The 19766-nt window shown below is 32.0% G+C and overlaps 1 protein-coding gene across 2 annotated transcripts; it reads left to right on the top strand.

The window, feature by feature from the left end:
* Positions 1-150: 150 nt before the first annotated feature.
* Positions 151-6620, top strand: LOC107631908 (heat-inducible transcription repressor). 2 transcript variants are annotated; one of them, XM_016335496.3, is made up of 11 exons: positions 151-371; positions 999-1295; positions 1646-1723; positions 1836-2398; positions 3148-3777; positions 3944-4098; positions 4589-4797; positions 4891-5024; positions 5153-5484; positions 5569-5672; positions 6193-6620. In XM_016335496.3, the coding sequence occupies exons 2-11, from the start codon at positions 1016-1018 to the stop codon at positions 6261-6263; spliced, it is 2556 nt and encodes an 851-aa protein (XP_016190982.1). In that variant the 5' UTR covers positions 151-371; positions 999-1015; the 3' UTR covers positions 6264-6620. The 2 variants fall into 2 exon arrangements, with proteins under 2 accessions (XP_016190982.1, XP_020975361.1); XM_021119702.2 differs by lacking the exon at positions 6193-6620 and adding an exon at positions 5839-6129 and having other exon boundaries at positions 188-371.
* The last annotated feature ends 13146 nt before the right edge of the window (positions 6621-19766 follow it).

Genomic DNA, 19766 nt, shown 5'->3' on the forward strand with positions numbered 1-19766 from the left:
TTTTTCATTTTTTCCCGTTTCGAATGTTTTTTTTTGTTATAAAACTTTTCATCGAGGTCCAGCCCAAACCATGACTGGCCCAGAAGTTTTCGGCCTGTCAACGAAGGAGACACACAGAAAGAGCCACGAAACGCTGCGTTCCAGTGCATTGAGGTTTAAGGAAAATTCTTTTGCACTGTGCCGTTTTACACCTCACCAGAAAATTCAGATCGAGATTTACGACAGAGTTAAGAGAGAGAAAGGGAGAGAATAGAGATAGAGAGAGAGAAAGAGCGAGAGAGCTTTCAGTAGATCGCTCTCTCCGATTGTACTCTGAAGCCGCAACTGCAACTGCAACTGTGATCGATCACTCACTCCTCTTCTGTTTGAAGGTAACTAACTCATTCTCTTCCTCCAACCTCAGATCCTTCCCATTTCCTTCACTTCTTACTCACTTAATTTCAATTTTCACGATCGCTGATTCATTTTGTTTCCATTTTTCTTCGTTTATGTTAAATTTGTCGCCGCTTACTTCAGCTGACGTATATATCTTTCATTTATGTCGTTGTTTTCGTTAGAATTTGGCATCGTCCAACCAAACAGTGTCTTCTCTTACCTTGCTTATTATGTGCTTCTATTACTAATTTTTCACCGTAGTTTAATTCAGTTTCTTTTCATTTGATTGAATTATTAGCTTTTATAGCATTATTGAAAGTCGCTACTAGTAGCTAATGAGTGAACTCAAAGGGAAAATTTATATTTATTTGATTAATTCACAATGCTACTAAGGATCAATATCTGGTGTTTACGTTTAGGATGATCTTTTGATGTGGAAATTCAGCATTCTGATAATAGAAGTACAATTCAGGGAAGTTTTTAGTTGCCACGAACCAAGGAAAAACCCTTGCTAGACATGGTGCATTGTATATTTATGTGCAAAATCTGGAGATGATTATAATGTCAAGTTATATGTCGGTTTTGGATTTGTCCTTATCAACATTAGTATTTTAAATTTGCAGATAAAGTTGGTGGCACCATGAATTTCTTGATGCGGTCTACTTCACATGTGCATGTGGAGCGGACACCAATTCCAGAGTCGCCTCAGGCGGATACTCCCCAGACTACTTCTGGGACTTCTTCGGAGACTCTTGATTCTGAGGATCCATATTCACGGTTGTCCACAATTGAAGAGTTTGATGGAGAGATTGATGGTGAAAATGGCAATGTGTCTGGTAACGGTTCAAGAAAGGACATGCCAATTCTAGCTAAGCACGTGGATGTTTCTGAAGAAGAAGGATGGATTGCCATTCCATGCAGTATGTCTCCAACAGCAATACTCTTTTACTTCTTGATCTTAAATTAGCAACTGAGGTTTGAACATGGTTACAGTTTCTTGATCCAGATCCAAGCTTAGCAATCGTGTTGAGTACCATTCTATAGTGTGTTAGTTTTGTTGGCTATATAGACATGCTCATAACATACATATGAAATTAATAAAACTATAACTGCAGCTGGATTAGTATATTAAATTTAAAGTGGTAGAATTAATTGAACATTTTATTTTAGCTTCCACAATATGTGATGTTATGGCCATTTGTAATATAATATGGCCAATTCTCAATTATTTCTTTTTATTTATTTATTTATTTATTATGTCTTTTTGTAGAGGAACTTCCTAAAAGCTGGAATGACGTGTCGGATATACAGTCCCTGCACTCTCTTGATCGTTCATTTCTTTTTCCTGGTAGGATATGTTCATTCTATATATTCATGAATCTCAGTTTTGGTTTCATGTGTGATTCAGTTTGCTGGACTCGTGGAAAGTTGACTGACCTTACTTTCTACTTGTAATTCAGGGGAGCAAGTTCAAATCGTGGCATGTTTGTCTGCATGTAAGCATGATACAGAGATTATCACTCCATTTAAAGTTGCTGCAATGATGAGTAAGAATGGCATAGGTCACAGCCCCGAGAAACAAAATGGAAACATTGAGGACAGAAGTAATTCAGGATCTGGAGAAGGGCAAATCAGTTCCAGTAGTCAAGAGCAGAAAGAGGAAAGCCTGTCGAAACCAAAGGCTGATCACCCGGCAGATGTTTCTGCTGGTGAATCCCTTTTAAGGATGGAGGTTCACAAAAGGCAAACTGCATTGTTGTTGCAAAGATTTGAGAATTCTCACTTCTTTGTAAGGATATCGGAGTATGATGAACCATTATGGTCCAAACGAAGTTCATCAGAAAAGTCCAGCTCCTCTGAATTCGATGATCTGAAGGCCTCAACAATTGGAGTTAGAGAGACTGCAAAAGACTCGTCTTCTATTAGTGCTATTATTGATAGAGGAAATTTTGATGCAAATATTTCTGGTGGTGTGGCAAGAAATTCTGTCAAGTGTTTTGCTCTCCCTAACGGAGACATAGTGGTATGTGCCATAAAACTTCAGAAATTATCGTCATGAATTTTTCTTGATTTAGATTTAGCAATAACAGACATGGATTTCTTCTTTTTCCCAAATAAGTGTGGGACTTTGTCTTATAGTTCACTCCCCCCCCCCCCCCCTCTCCCCCCGATCACTAATTTGTCATCTGCACTCTATACAACTTGGCAATCTTGTTGTTACAATATACAATCATTAAGACATATACTATGTGTTGTTCGGCTTGTTGAAAGCCACAATCATAGTTTGGAGAAAAGTTTTTTTACTTCTATGCCCAAACAATTTGGTTTGGGATTCAAATACACTTTTTTTTTTGGTTTTAGTCTATGAATAGCTTTTTAAGGAAATGAGATATGGCATTGAATTTGTTTGCTCATTCTGTTTGTAAAACTTATGAAGAGTTTTAACTTTTAATACAAATGTATTAGTGTTTCTATACAACAACAACAACAACAACAACAACAAAGCTTTATCCCACTATGTGGGGTCGGCTACATGGATCATGACATGGTATTAGTGTTACTGTATTTGAATAAAATTGTGCTGAGGCATTGTATGCTAATGAAGCAAAGAAACTGACACAGAAACATATCCAGTTGATCAGAAAATGCTTCCTTGCAACCTAATATTATATTTTTAGCATTCAATACCAAAAATTTCCCTAATTATGCATGGGCACCCCCATTGACTTAGATTACTGATCTGATTCTATTTTCCTGTTTGGAAGGATCCAGGTTCTTTTACAGGTGAATGTGGGTGTTAATTTTCTTAGAGACCCTTGTATAGAAATCCTTCAATATGAAAAGTACCAGGATAATGTATTGTCTCCACAGAACCAGGGCAGTTCAGTTAACATGAGTCAGGATCAGTGTGGTGAACTATTGATGTGGTTACTTCCATTAGATAACACTCTCTCCTCCCCTTCTCGACCATTATCTCCTACTAAGTTACCTTCAAGTACAGGAACTGGAAGCGCTTCTCACAGACACCATTATTCTGCTTCCGCTGGGTCTCAGTCATTCTTTGCCCATTTCAGAAGTTACTCCATGTCATCATTACCCCAAAATACTAGTATTCCACCTGTTGCTCCTGTTAAGGCAGCTAGTTCTAAGCCAGCCTTTGACATGGAGGATTGGGATCAGATCTCATTTCAGAAGTTAAGGAGAAAAAATGATGTTGAAGAACTTTTATCTTTTCGAGGAGTCTCATTAGAGCGAGAAAGATTTTCTGTTTGCTGTGGATTAGAAGGTATTTATACGCCCGGAAGAAGGTGGAGAAGGAAACTTGAAATAATACAACCTGTGGAGATTCATTCTTTTGCTGCCGACTGCAATACAGATGATCTTTTGTGCGTTCAGATAAAGGTTCGAACTGTCGTGTCAATGGACCAAATTTTTTGGAATCTCTCTCTCTCTCTCTCTCTCTCTCTCTCTCTCTCTCTCTCTCTAATGAACGTTGCCATACTTTGTAGTACTGCAAATTGAGTTTGGTTTTTCTATTTTTTGGTATTAATTTTAAGTTCTTCTGCAGAATGTTGCTCCAGCTGATGCTCCAGATATTGTGATATTTATAGATGCCATAACAATTGTTTTTGATGAGGCTACCAAAAGTGGACTACCATCATCATTACCAATTTCATGTATTGAAGCTGGACATGATCATTCTTTACCAAATTTAGCCCTCAGGTTGTTGTTCATATTGCATGTCTTGATGTTTCTATTGGTGGTAATCTGATCTCACACTGCATATTGCTGTTTGAATATGCTTGTGCTCGAGAATCACTACCCTGGTAAAGAGTGGGAATTGATTAATTGTGATGGCGTGCAAACTATATTATATCTTTGGATTCAACATTAGTCAAGGAAGCAAAATCATTGACATGCAAGGCCCTAAACTTTGTACCAGAAAGGGATGAAATTTTCTTTAGTTCCATATAATAATACTGCTTAAATAATCACTAGCACACCCCACCACCACCTCCACCATAATAAAAATTCTCATCAGTTAATTTCTGTCACTGTCTATTAGCTGATAATGCCATGGGACTATGCATGCCTTATTATTACATGGTAATAATGAAGGGAAGAGAGTAAACATGGTTGGTGACTTTCAGAGTTTGGTTGATGTAGGTAGCTCTAATCTTCAATAATTCTTATTAGGAATCTTTAATTACAGGAGAGGGGAAGAGCATTCTTTTATTCTTAAACCTGCAACTTGGAAGAATCTTAAGATGCAGGATGAAACAAATTCTCAATTGTCAAAGTCACATTCTGGAAACTCGGCATCATCATTAAATTCTTCACCTCAGAGTCTTGACCGAAGGAAGGCTGCTTTGAATGATGATCAATATGCAATTGTGGTATCATGTCGATGTAATTATACAGGTACATCTTTTACCTACGGTTTGTTGTCATGTTTTTTAATGAATAGTAAGATGTTAAGCAGTTGTTTTTGTTATGGTTTTGTGCTTAATACAGCTTCACAATTATTCTTCAAGCAACCAACCAGTTGGCGACCACGTACATCAAGGGATATACTGATCTCTGTTGCATCTGAGATGTCAGGAGAGTCTCCTGGACCTTATGCAAGAAATTCCCCACTTCCTGTGCAGGTCAACATATGTTTTTAACTATAGATTGTCTTAATTTGGGGCTGTACATTGGAGCCTATATTTATTTTGCTTTTATATTTTCCTAGTGATGCTACAATTGAATTTACCTAATTGCCTTTTATCATCAGGTCTTGACTCTTCAAGCTTCAAATTTTACATCTGAAGATTTAACTTTGACGGTGCTTGCTCCAGCCTCATTTACTTCACCACCTTCAGTGGTCTCACTGAATTCACCCACTAGTTCAATGAGTCCATTTGTTGGTTTTACTGAGTTTCTGGGAAGGGTGAATGTTGAAAGGCATACTAGTGTTACCCAAGGACAGAGCTTCAGTCCTCTTGTAAAAGAAAATGAGAAACAAAGCAATCATGGTGCACCTCAGTCATCTTCAATGAATGATGTCATTCCTAGTTCTGGTCTGAGTTGTACACATTTATGGCTGCAGAGTAGAGTTCCACTTGGGTAATAAACCAGGCCTCTTTGTTAATTCTGTGAACTCCTTAAAATTAAAGCTGATTTATTTTACAATGTGTTTGGCTGCATCAGTTGTGTACCGTCTCAATCCACAGCAACTATTAAGCTTGAGCTACTTCCATTGACTGATGGCATAATCACGCTTGACTCATTGCAAATTAATGTCAAAGAAAAAGGTATGGATAACCAAACTTTTGGATGGTGCTTTTTCTCTCTTAACTGCATGCTTTGTGCTCTACCTAAAGAAATATTAGGTCAATACTTGTTTATGAGACAATGGAACAATGAATCGGTGCCTAAAATTCTGTTTTCTTCTCTGCTTGACGTATGGTTATTTTGAAGAATCACACACGGTTATGGGTGTAGCAAAAAGAGTTGGAATTTTACAGACAGCAGTTTTTAGTCGAGATGTTACAGCCTTGTTTTGCCTTCACCTAGCTTTGGCAAACCTTCCCCCCCATGTGCTCATTTGGTGTCATTTTATTCTAGGTCATTTATGTACCAATTGATCACTGTTTCTATTTGTCTGAGAATCATAAGCACTTTTACTACCGGGTATGGTTTGTTTTGTGCATTCGGCGTCATTCCTGAGTGGGATAAAGTTTTAAAGCGATGCAAATAGTGGCAATCATGATTCTGCTTATGCATCTATGATATTGCTCAAGTTCTTATAGGCTCACATTGTAATCTCCACAGGTGTTGCCTATATCCCTGAGCACTCACTGAAGATAAATGCAACTTCCAGCATTTCCAAGGGCATTATTTAAGAGAGGCTTACGGTTGGTTGAATATCATTGTACAATTTATTGAGTACCTTTGCAGTAAATAGAGATGGTTGCTTACCCGGATTTCAGAATTGCTCTGCCCACACACAGTCGTGGCACCAAGGTATCGTTGGATAGGGTAGCAGTGTGGTTATTGGCATGTCCATTTGTTTCAGAAATAGAGCTTCACTTTTTATTGTATTTTAAAACCACGAGCTTAACATAGATTATTGTTACATACCCCTTTACGGGGAAGAATGTAATCTTTATAGATAAATCTATTTTTTTGTGAAGATGTACGTATTTGGTCTTTTGAGAGTTGAAAGCAATGAGCAGTGAGTGTGTTTCAATTGGTCTTCAGTGAGAGCCTTGTACCCATGAATTGCTTCCTACTCTTTTTAGCCATTTAATGTACATTATTGACGTGATTACATTTGCATCCGAGTTTTTCAAAGTCGCAGATAAGGGGAATGGGTTATGTGAAAAGTGTGGCTCTAGTCTCAGATATTTATGAAACACCCAAAATTAATTTCTTAATGGCCCTTTTTCTTTTGCTTTCTTACCCCAAACCATACCCTTAGAATTGGTTAAATTGAAGTTATGAGTTTGTACTTTCAATTCTAATGACTTTGGTTGGAAGCTGGCAGTCTGGCACCGAGGGAAAATAAATCAGATATCCTTATTTAATATTTACTCCTGATCCCCGCCCGCATATATCATTTCGTCTGATCAGGCATTTAAGAAATAAAATTTCCAAATATACCAAGAATTAAATAGTCAAAGATGGGCTGCAGTGTGGGTTCAACTCATCTACGTAGGGGTGTTCATGGATCGGATCCAATCCGCATATCTGCGGTATTTATCTGAATCCGATCCGAAAATTGCGGATATGGATCCGATCCGCAAGGCTTTCGGATCGGATCGGATCCACACACTAATCGGATCGGATTGCGGATTTTGTGTTGATATCCGCGTATCCGCAAAAATAAAGAAATAAATAAGTAAAATATTCTTTTTATGTTTTATTTTAACTAATAATTATCATATATGTTAAATTATTTTAATTTATTATTCAAAAAAAGTATGTTTAATATTATTTTAAGAGTAAACATATTTAAAAGAATAGAAAAAATAAATTTTATTGATATTTTTTTAATAAAAATAAGCTTTTAAAAATATTTTTGTGTTTTGTGGATATATCTGATATCCGATCCGATCCGATCTGCACAGGATCGGATCCAACCTTAAAAACTGCGGATATTGGATCCGATCCGATCCGATGATTTTAGTGCGGATCGGATCGAAATTTTGGCCATATCCGATTCGATCCGATCCGCGGACACCCCTACATCTATAGACAACATATATAAAGGAAGATATGGTATAAATTATTAAGACAATAATTTGTATCTCATGTCAATAAGATAAAAAAAAAAAAAAAAAATACTGTTAGCATCAAACTACTGCTCCCTAACTGAATGATTAATTTATTTATAAGTAGTGAGATCTGAGAAATGAGGGAAGTGAATGGTTATGGCGCAAGTGCTTGTCCTTAAAGTCAAGGGCAATCCCTTGTATCCGCAAGTAGTCTATTAATCAAACTTTGTTGTCAGCTGTCACATGTGTTCCCTTTTTACTCGTTCCTCCCGTCATATGTATGCATGCCAGTTACTACCTACGACCTTAGCTTTTAGGTGTTAAAATATGATTGAAGAAAAAAAAGGTTATGAATTAGGGGTGTTTATAGTTAGCATACATGTTTATTTGAATTCGATAAAAAAATTGTGAACATTTTGTTAAAATATGATTGAAGAAAAAAAAAAGGTTATGAAGTAGGGGTGTTTATAGTTGGCATACATGTTTATTTGAATTCGATAAAAAAATTGTGAACATTTTATAAAATATAAGTTATTTTAAAGTGCTACATCTTTTCATAAAATTGTGACTTATTTAAAAGTTATCTCTGTCAAAAGGTTGTAACTATTTGAAAAATTATATCTATTAAAAGGTTGTAACTATTTGAAAAGTTGTATCTATTGAGTACGTAGCTGCATGTTGTATGTACTTCGTACCTATAAATTTTTCTCATTTCATTATTACTGAACAATTCATCTCAACACTTCCTTTAAGCGCAAAAGAAAGAATTTTTCTCATTTCATTATTGCTGAACAATCCATCTCAACACTTTCTTTAAGCGCAAAAGAAAGAATAGAGAATATTATTCTGTAAATTATCATTTAGTGTAAGGCTTGACTGTGTGAGTGCATAAACAAGTCAAGTGTTCTTCATTGTATCCTAAAGAAAATTCGCCAGTAACCCATTTTGCATACCATTGTACATTGGTGGGGGCGAATTAAACCTAAAGGAAAGTGTGTAACACACGACATGAAGAATTGCACTATTTAATTCACTACCCTTCTCTCATAACTCACAATTTTTAGGCTTAATTATTCCCTAATAAAACAAAAATGGCCACTGCATCAATTAAGGAGATAACGTCGAATTTTATCATGTTAAAAAGATTTTATGGTGGAATTTTTATACGATGGTAAAAAAAGATGCACTTCCTTCTCACAACACTAAAAGTGGCATATATTCTTACCATACCAACACCACCAGAAGTTGAAGGGGAGGCCATTGCAGAAACACGAGCCAGGCAAAAATGGGACAACGATGACTATATATGCACCGAGCACATACTCAATGGCATGGCTGATGCACTGTTTGATGTCTACTAAAATGTTGGGAGCGCAAAAGAACTATGGGACAAATTAGAGGCAAAATATATGGCCGAGGACGCAACAAGTAAGAAATTTCTTGTCACTCACTTTACTAATTATAAGATGGTTGATGGTAGATCTGTCATGAAACAACTGCATAAAATTGAGCGTATTTTAAATAATTTTAAGCAACATAACATGCACATGGATGATACCATCATTTTATCTTCAATTATTGACAAACTCCCTCCATCATGGAAAGAATTCAAAAGAACTATGAAACCATAGAAAAGATGATGTTTCTCTTGAGCAATTAAGTAATTACCTTCGTCTTGAAGAAGAGTATCGTAAACAAGACGATACTAAAGAGCAAAGTACTCTTGCTAATCTTCACATAATGGAAGATGGAAAATCCAACCAACCCAACAAGAAGAGATATCGAGATTTTAATAAATCTCAAGGTAACAATGGTGATATAAGAAAGAATAAAAAGAAAGAAAATTGTTTTCATTGTGAAAAACTAGGACATTTTAAGAAAGAATGTCGTTTCTCAAAAAAGAAGAAAGAAAAGAACGACACAGCAATAAAAGATAATCTTATTGCTGTTATTTATGAGATCAACATAATTGAAGACATTGGATCATGGTGGATAGATTCTGGTGCAACTCGACATGTATGCAAGAATAGAGATTTTTTCAAGACATTCAAAGAAGAGAATAAGACTATTCTGTACATGAAAAATGTATTAATTGTTCACGTAATAGACAAAAGAACGGTGGAACTTGAATTCACTTCTAAAAGAGTACTGACTCTTACTGATGTATATTATATACCTGAAGTCAGAAAAAATTTAATTTCTGTCACTCTACTTAACAAATATGGATTTAAGTCTGTATTTGAAGGAGACAAATTTATTTTGTTTAAGGGTGAAGTGTTTGTGGGTAAAGGATATTTATGTGAGAATATGTTTAAATTGAATATTGTACATAATAATAATAATAATAATAATAATAATAATAATAATAATAATAATAATAATAATAATAATGTTTCTGTTTATATTGTTGAGTCCTTTAATTTATGGCATAATCGCTTAGGACATGTTAATTTTCATAAATTAAATGATATGATAAAATATGATCTTATTCTAAAACCAATTAAAAATTTAGATGTATGCATAACTTGTATGTTAACCAAAATAACAAGATTTTCTTTTCAAAGAGTACAAAGAAATTCAAAGTTATTAGAATTAATACATTCTGATGTATGTGATTTGCATAGTTCGCCTATTATAGGTGGAAAGAAATATTTTATAACTTTTATTGATGATTTTAGTAGATATTGTTATATATATTTGATGCATTCTAAAGATGAAGTCTTGGATAAATTTAAGATTTTTAAAACCAAAGTTGAATTACAACATGAAACCTTTATTAAGTGTTTAAGGTCTGACTGTGGAGGAGAATATTATAATCCTAGTTATTTTGAGTCCACTGGTATTATTCATCAAACCACTGCACCACATTCTCCACAATAGAATAGTATTACTGAAAGAAAAAATAGGGTGTTGGAAGAAATGGTTAATGCTATGTTATCTTATTCTAGTCTAGCAAAAGGTTATTGAGGTGAAGCTATATTAACTGCTTGTTATATTTTAAATAGAATTCCTAATAAAAGGAATAAAATAACTCCATATGAACTTTGGAAGAATAAAAAAGCCTAATCTTAAATATCTTAAAGTTTGGGGCTGTAGAACAATAATAAAAGTTCCTGAACCTAAAAGAAAGAAATTAGGAGAAAGAGGTATAGAATGTATTTTCTTAGGATATGCTGAGAACAACAAAACTTATAGGTTTGTAGTTATTGAATCTAATGAATCATACTCTGCTAATATAGTTATTGAATCAAGAGATGCAATTTTCTTAGAGGATAGATTTAATTCAACTCCAATACCTAAAAGTAAAATTCACTTAGAAATAGAAGAAAATGTAGAAAATAAGCCCGTTGAAAATATTGAACCTAGAAAAAGTAAAAGAATAAGAAAAGCAAAGACTTATGGATTAGATTTCTTTATGTTCCTTGTGAAAGGGACAGGAGAATCAATAGATAGCATTGCACCTATATACCTTCTTATGGAAGGTGATCCTGAGACCTATGAAGAGGTTATAAGGTCTCGAGATTCAGATTTTTGGAAAGAAACAATATAAGATGAAATGGACTCAATAATGAGAAATAACACTTAGAAATAAGTGAATTTTTCTCGTGGGTCAAAGGCCATTGGTTCTAAATGGATTTTCAAAAAAAAAATGAAAGTAGATGAAACTGTTGATAAGTTCAAAGCATGGTTAGTTGCTAAGGGGTTTGCAAAGAAAGAAGGAATTGATTACTTTAATACATATGCACCAGTAGCAAGAATTGCTATAATTAGAGTGCTTATAGCACTTGCTTCAATTTTTAATTTTGTCATTCACCAAATGAATGTTAAAACAACTTTCTTAAATGGTAAACTAGACGAAGAGGTGTATATGAAGCAACTCGAAGGATTTATAGTTGCTAGTCAAGAAAATAAATTGTGCAAATTAGTTAAGTCTTTATATGGACTGAAACAAGCCCCTAAGCAATGGCATAAAAATTTTGATGAAACTGTTCGTGCTAATGGATATAAAAAAAATAAATATGATAAATATGTGTATAGTAAAGTTAAAAATGGTAAAGGTGTTATGATTTGTTTATATGTTAATGATATGCTTATTTTTTGTACTAATTTAGAAGAGGTAGAAAAAACTAAATATTTTTTGTCTAGTAATTTTGATATGAAAGATATGGGAGTTGCAGATATAATTTTAGGAATTAAAATTGTTAGAGATGGTCATAATTTAGGATTATCTCAATCTCATTATATAGGAAAATATTAAAAATGTTTGATGAGTTTAAGGGATATTCGATTAGTACTTCTTTCGATTTAAGTATTAAATTAGTACCCAATACAGGTTCGTCTGATTCACAAATTGAGTATGCAAAAATAATTGGATGTTTAATGTATGCTATGACTTGTACTAGACCAGATATAGCATATGTTGTAGGTCGTTTAAGTCGGTATACAAGCAATCCAAGTAAAGACCATTGGCATGCTGTCCGAAGAATATTAAAATATTTGAAAAGAACAAGAAACTATACTTTGTTGTATAGCGGTGAACCTTCTGTTTTAGAAGGATATACAGATGTCAGTTGGATAAACTATACAGAAGATCATGCATCAACAAGTGGTTGGATCTTTAACCTTGGTGGGGTGCTGCCAAGAAACAAACTTGCATAACGGATTCTACCATAACTGCAGAATTTGTTGCTTTGGCAGCAACAAGCAAGGAAGCTGAATGGCTTAAAAATTTATTACATGAAATTTCAGTTTGGCCAAAACTAATGGCACCAATTTCTATACATTGTGATAGCCAAGCAACATTATCAAAGGCTTATAGCCAAGTTTATAATGAAAAATTCAGGCACATTGTAGTAAGACATACCTATGTTAAAAATCTTATTGGTAATGGAGTTATATCTATAAATTTTATAAGGTCAGAACAAAATCTTGCAGATTCTTTGATGAAAGAATTGACAAGGGATTTGGTGTTTAAAACATCAAAAGGGATGAGACTAAAATCTGTGTTTTAAATAATTACCAATGGTGGAAATCCAACTCACACTTGAGTAACATCAAGTCTTGAGTTCAGTGCGGTAAAGTACACTATTAGAGTAATTGCAAGTACTCATAATTATTTCTTTTATCCCAAGGTAAAAAGTACTTGGAACCATAATGGTATAAAGGAACAGGATGAGCTTTGCTCTTAATAGACCTATAACAAGTATATTATTGTTGAAGTATTTAATTATGGGATATTTTTGATAGAGTCTACCTATATGAGTGTAAACTCAGGCCAGTTCTTAGAGTTAAGATTTTATTCTTAAAGCACTCACAAAAGGATATAAGACACAAGGTCATGTAGTATACTAAATGTGTCATATTTAATATAACATTTAAATGATACTAAAATTTTATGTGTCATTAGTGCACGCTTTGTTCATATGAGTTAAATGGTTCAAAGCTTGTCTACCATTTTAAATTCGGATGAGTGAATACCTGGTTACTAGATAAAGGTTCAAATCGCAAGATACCTATTGAAAGCATAAAACTTCCATTTGAAAATGGTGAGGGATTGTGATATGTGAAAAGCTATTTTGAAGAGTTACATCTTTTGATAGAGTTGTGACTTATTCAAAAGTTATGCCTGTTAAAAGGTTCTGTTGAAATGTTGTAACTATTTAAAAAGTTGTGTCTGTTGAGTACGTAGCTGCATGTTGCATGTACTTCGTATCTATAAATTTTCCTCATTTTATTATTGCTGAACAATCCATCTCAACACTTTTTTTATGTGCAAAAGAAAAAATAGAGAATATTATTCTGTAAATTATCATTTAGTGTAAGGCTTGACTGTGTGAGTGCATAAACAAGTCAAGTGTTTTTCATTGTATCCTACAAAAAATTCGCCAGTAACCCATTTTGCATACCATTGTATATTAGTGGGGCGAATTAAACCTAAAGAAAAGTACGTGTAATACACGCTTTGAAAAATTGCGCTATTTGATTCACTATCCCCTTCTCTCATAACTCACACATTTATCCAACGCATACATTAGGATAAGAAAATTAAAATATTTGCATATTTCGTAGATTCACATAAAAATAAATAAATAAATAAATTTTAATATTTTATTTCAACTAATAATTATTATATATGTTGTATTATTTTATTTTTATTATTTAAAAAATATATTAAATAATATTTTAAAAATAAATATATTTAAAAAAAATAAAAAATAAAATTTTATTGATATTTTTAATAAAAATAAATTTTTGAAATTTTTTTATATTTTGTGGATATATCTGTACAAATCGAATGCAAACTAAAAAAAATGGATATTGAATCTGCAGATCAGATCAATATTTTGGTAATATTGGATCCGCAATTCACGAAGAATGTACTAGTTTTTCTCTCGGAATTTTTTTATCTAATCAACTTTCATTAGACCACTTCTCTTTTGTCGTGACATATAGCTGTTCTTTTCATATTTTTTTTAAGGAATAGAAAGAATATTTAAGATTAATGCTAATTTAGATATATGACTTTTGATATAAGCATTGCAATAATTAAATGAATTTGTACCAGTATTTATATCAGTGGGTATACCAAAATTATACTCTTAAAAGGTCATTTGAAATTTGTATAAGTAATTATTTAAAAAATTAGTAAACAATAGTCACTTGAAATCTTACTCGCAATAGTTTATATTATCATCACTCTTTTTTAAAATAACTAGGGAATGGATAATCGTAGAAGATTAAAATGTGAATGTTCTGTTTTCAATGCTCAAAATATTGGGTGAAAGGAGGAAAAGTTAGAAAAAGAATGCGGAATTTTCCTCCTTTTGGGGGGTTTGGCTAATCAAAACTTACTAGTAGTAGTCTTCTTTCTATTCTTGCTTTTCCTTTGTTTTCTACATTAAATTTTCCGTTTCAAGTTTCAAAGGAAAAATTTTCCCTCTCTCTGCCCCAATAATAGTGAATAGTGATAGTATAAAACGTATAATAATAATAATAATAATAATAATAATAGGAAATCAAGATGTTTCGAGTCAAAAACCAGCCAAATGCTTCTAGATAAATCCAAAACTTCAGTATTTATACTAGATATTAGGATGTTTCTTTTCTTTGTAAATTGGATAGTTCTGAATCTGTTTTTTATTTATTATATTTTAGGTATTTGGAGAGGGAAGGAGGGTGAAGAGACGAAAACTAATTGAATCAGTTTCTGTGATTCACGTTGCAATGATACTGAAATTATTTCCTCCTAATTTGAATGTGGTAAAATATTTAATAACCAATATTTTAAATCATAAATAAATAAAACTAATTACTATATTTATAATTAATTAAGTTATTCCATTCTTAGTTAATTTGGAATTGGTTTCGTATACTTTTTCTAATAATAATAATAATAATAATAATAATAATAATGGTATTAGTTATTTTCTATATTTTTTAATGACTTGTTATGTTCGCATGTCAAATATATTTTGAACATAATATTTATTAACACTTATTCAATATATGTATCTATTTTATGTTTAACTGTATCTTAATAAAAAAATTGAATATATTTGAATAAACTTAAATATTATTATTTATCTGTATGTCTAACTTTATTCGTAATATATATTATTAAAATGTATTTAAAAATACTATATATTATTATTTTTAGAAAAATAATAAAAAATAATACTAGTTAATATTATTAGATGAAGAAAAATAATAAAAAATAAATTTAAAATTTTATAAAAATTACAACTTAACAAAAGAATTTATGTGGCAATAAAATAAGTAAAAAGATGTTATTCTTTGATTGTAAAAAAATATAAGTATTAACTTTTGTAGATAGACAGATAGATAGATTTTTGTAACATAACTAGATTGGGAGTAGCAGTTTCATTTAGAAAAGGCAATTCTTTCTTTTCTTATTCAACAGCACAAGATGCCAAATCATGCCCTGATTAATCCGGCGTGTGAAAAAATCATCCTGTGATTTGCATGGGACTAAGCTTTTTTTTTTTTTCCGGTAATACTAGAGAAAAAAAAAGAAAAGACAAAATTTATTTTATTTAGCATTCATCAATTATTACAATAATTAATGAATATTAAATAAGATAAATTATAACTGTTTTTGGCTAATTTTATTTTATTATCAAATATTTCCGTTTTTTTTTCCCAAATACTTAGGAATCAGTAACTTTGGTTTCAAATAGGAAGAACTAATGTATCATCCAATTCATTTTGGGAAATCCAACATTGTTTATTATGTATAAAAGTTTTTTTTAACACACATTAGAGGTGCACATGGGTCGGGTGAAGTCGGATTTGGTGTGACCCATATCCAACTCGAAATATACATCGGGTCTATTCATTAGACCCGAACCCGACCCTAAACCCGATGAAACCAATAAACTTTTGGGCCACAATTATACCGGATGAAAACCGGGCCGTTAACATTACATTACGTTGATACCTTCTTGTAAGTTAGCATGTAAAAATATCCAAATTTCCAAGACTCCAACTATTATTTAACATGGTAAAATTCACTTAGAAAAATATAACAAGAACCAACATTTCTTTAAAATTAAAGCATAACCACAATCAATACTAAAATAAAACCACAATCAATACTAATATTGTCTAATAATACCAAATATTTAAATCAATACAAATAACACAATATTATGCATTAGTTTAAAATCTTATGCATTCTAAACATAAAACATTAACTTATAGTCTTATAATGACTAATAAAACAAAATATTAAGGTTTACAATACTTAAATTCCACATAAGAATAGTCATGATCCATCACTAATAACACAAAATATTAATTGTGTATGATGACCGGGCCACCGGGTCGACTTCGGGTGACCCGAGCTATGGACCGGACCCGACCCGAAATAATGACCGGGTCTATTTTTGAGATTCTTACCCAACTCTAAACCTAATGAAATCACACCAAATTAGCTCCTCAGTGCACCCCTAACACACATAATCAATTTAGATGAAATTTAATACACCCGTTGCAGAAGCAGAATGATATGAGAAGTACAAATGGAACCGCAAGAACCATAATGTGTGTGTATTGTGATTCTATATGTGATAACCTAACATGCACCTACCTATGTACTTGTAACCATTGTGTGTGTTTTCATACAACTCAACTTGTTTGTGTACGTTTCTAACTTGTTCATAATCTTCTAGATACAACAACCATCACTAGTTAACTCCCATGACTTTTCACCAAATATTAGTAAGAGTGATCATTTTTAAAGGGTCCATCTAGTGCACAGATGCATTTTGGTATAGATTTACAGATTTTTGTTTTTATTTGGTTTAAAAGCGTATCACTAAAAGTGTTGCTTAAAGAGAAAGTGTTACCCTTAATCGTTAACTTGGCTCTGATACCAATTTTTAACTCTTTTATGTTTATAATGTGTATAAATTTGAAGATGTTGAAAATTTTTTAACTCTTTTATGTTTATAATGTGTATAGATTTGAAGATATTGAAAACTTCTATTATTACTAGTATTTATAATTCTGATTTCATTTTTATAATTTTTTTAATCTTGTTTTAGTTTATAATATTCTTTTTTGCATGGATTATTGTTTATAAAATCTTTTATCTGTTTGTCTTTTTCTTTAATATATTTTTTCAAATCTTCAAAAACTTCTTTTATTTCTACACTTTCCGTTGTTTCTAAATATCTTTTTAATTTTTCAACCTCATTCTCCATTTTTTCTTTTAACAGCTTTAATTCTTTTAAGTCATAATATGGTTTTCCAGACATTTATAAATTTTTTAAGTTTAACTCCAACTTGTTTATATTTATTCTTATTTCTATCCTTTTTATTATAAGGTCATCAATTTCGATTTGAAGATTATTTAATTCCTTTTTATACTCCTTTATTTTATTTTTTAATTTTTTCGCTCTTTTTCTTTTTATTTTATTTTCTGGTCTTTCAATTTTTGTATGCTTCATTATTTATTTTAGAATTTCTGCAAATTCTATCATTGCTTCATCACTTTTTTCTAGAGATTCTATTAATTTTTCTAACTCTTCAACTTCTCTTTTTAACTTGTCATAGATTATTTTTAGAGCCTTAAATGCTCTTTGATTTATTTCAGAGAACTGTAAATAATTCAAACGATTTTCTCTTTCAAAGAGCTCTTGTTTCTTATCTTGATAAGTTACATATATTTCTTCTTTATTTATTGTCATAATTTAGTATTTAGGGTTTCATTTAATTTTTCGACCTTTTTTGTTAATTCTTTTATTTCAGAATCTTCTTCTTTAATCTTTAACTTAGATAAACTTAAGGGACTATTAATTTTAGATTCTCTTATTTGAAAATTTGATGAAACCAATTTTCCTGATGGTTCTTTTAGTAATAGAACTGAGTTTTCAATAGCTTTATATTTTGGTATTTCTGTTTTTACAATTTTCTGAAATAATTCATCGACATAAATTCTTTCTCTGTTTTTAAATATTATACTATGATGGCTATTTGTTAAAACATAATTTATTGCATATGTAATTGAAAATGGTTCATCATCTTGTTCCATTAAATTCTTTCTATGAAATTTATAAGCCAAACTTACAGATCTTCCAAGATTTTCAGTTGATAAAGGTATAGCATATCCAAGATGGGCATTAAATTTAACATTTACGTTTGCCAAATTTCCATGAACAATTCCAATTATTTGATCTATTGGGTCATCAGTAATTCTTTTGTCACAAATTGCTAAACTTATTGGTGAATTAATTCCTTTCATATATGTAGATTTAATTAAGACTTGTATAGTACTAATATGAATGCATCCAATTTTAGATCTTTTTGTTGATCCTTAATTTTCTCAATCTGTTTACTCAATTCTTCATTATTTATCAAAGCTATTTCAAGTTCTCCATTGGCAGATTTTATTTTTATAGGAGCTTCAAGTTGAATTTTTCCATAGTATATTATATTTTTTCTGTTAAAAACTTCTTTTAAAAGATTTTGTTTATTAAAATTTTCATTTGATTTGAGATTTAATTCTGTTTTTAGAACAGCCTGCTTTTCATTATCTAATAAAGCAGTTAATCTATAATAATCAGATTCTTCTGTTAATTCTAAACTTTCTAAATAATTCATAATTGAAAGACTAGAATGAAGATGTACCTTTTTGGAGAAAAACTTCCTTTATTCAATATATTTTACATAAGGGGTTTTTATCTCCAGAGGGGAGATTGTAGATACTAACTCCAGAGGGGAGTTTAGAACTATTTTTTCCTAAGGGGATTCTTCCTCAGACTATAGAATCGCCTCGGCAGCTTCCTCCTTGCTCTCCTAGCATATGAGTACTCTTAGCCTCATGCTTCCTATTGTCTGATGCCTTTACAATTGCCTAAGCAACCTATTTATAATAGTTGGGTTTGATGGACAATTCTCATCCTTACCCTTCTTATGACGTCATTGCTTACGTCATTGTTTGTTCTCTTTCACCAGCTACATTGTTGGTGCTCTATGACCTAAGTGCTTACGTCACTATGCAATAATGTTGAGAGATGCTTCAGATGTGCTGTCCTCTTCTTTTATCATGTGACCGTCAGATGTATTGTCTTCTTCCTTCATCATGTGAGTTGATTCCGTTTCATTATTGCTTTCTTCAGATAATTCTGAGGCACATAGCTGGCACTTGTGGTCTTCTCTGTCTTTTATCAAATAGCAGAGATTCCTCTTTATCCCTTCAGGGAGCTTTTCTAAAAGTCCAGATAAGTTGTAGAATGCTGATTCAAATTCTACCAAGAGTCTCATCTCTCTTTCTTCAATTTCATTTCTTTTACTGGACACAAGCAGAGTATTTCTACTTTTATAATTAATCCTTGTGTGAGATTCCTTCGTTATTTTTTGAGTTCTTTCAAAGACCCTTGCTAATGTGCTGGCTAGCCTTCCTTCATGACTGTAAATTGTTAAATCTTGAATTTGATCAATTGGTTGAAAATTTCCTGGGAAAACGGACATGAATATTACTTGGTGTGCTGGAACCAAGCATTCTTCTTCTTCATTAAAAATAGGTTGACTGTTTGTAATTTTTAGGGATATATCCCTTGGATTTACATTGTCAATCATATTTTTAAATCTCTTTACTGCATCAAC

This window comes from Arachis ipaensis, chromosome B3 (genome assembly GCF_059453495.1).
Source record: "Arachis ipaensis isolate K30076 ecotype BB chromosome B3, ASM5945349v1, whole genome shotgun sequence".
In the NCBI taxonomy this organism is placed as follows: Eukaryota; Viridiplantae; Streptophyta; class Magnoliopsida; order Fabales; family Fabaceae; genus Arachis; species Arachis ipaensis.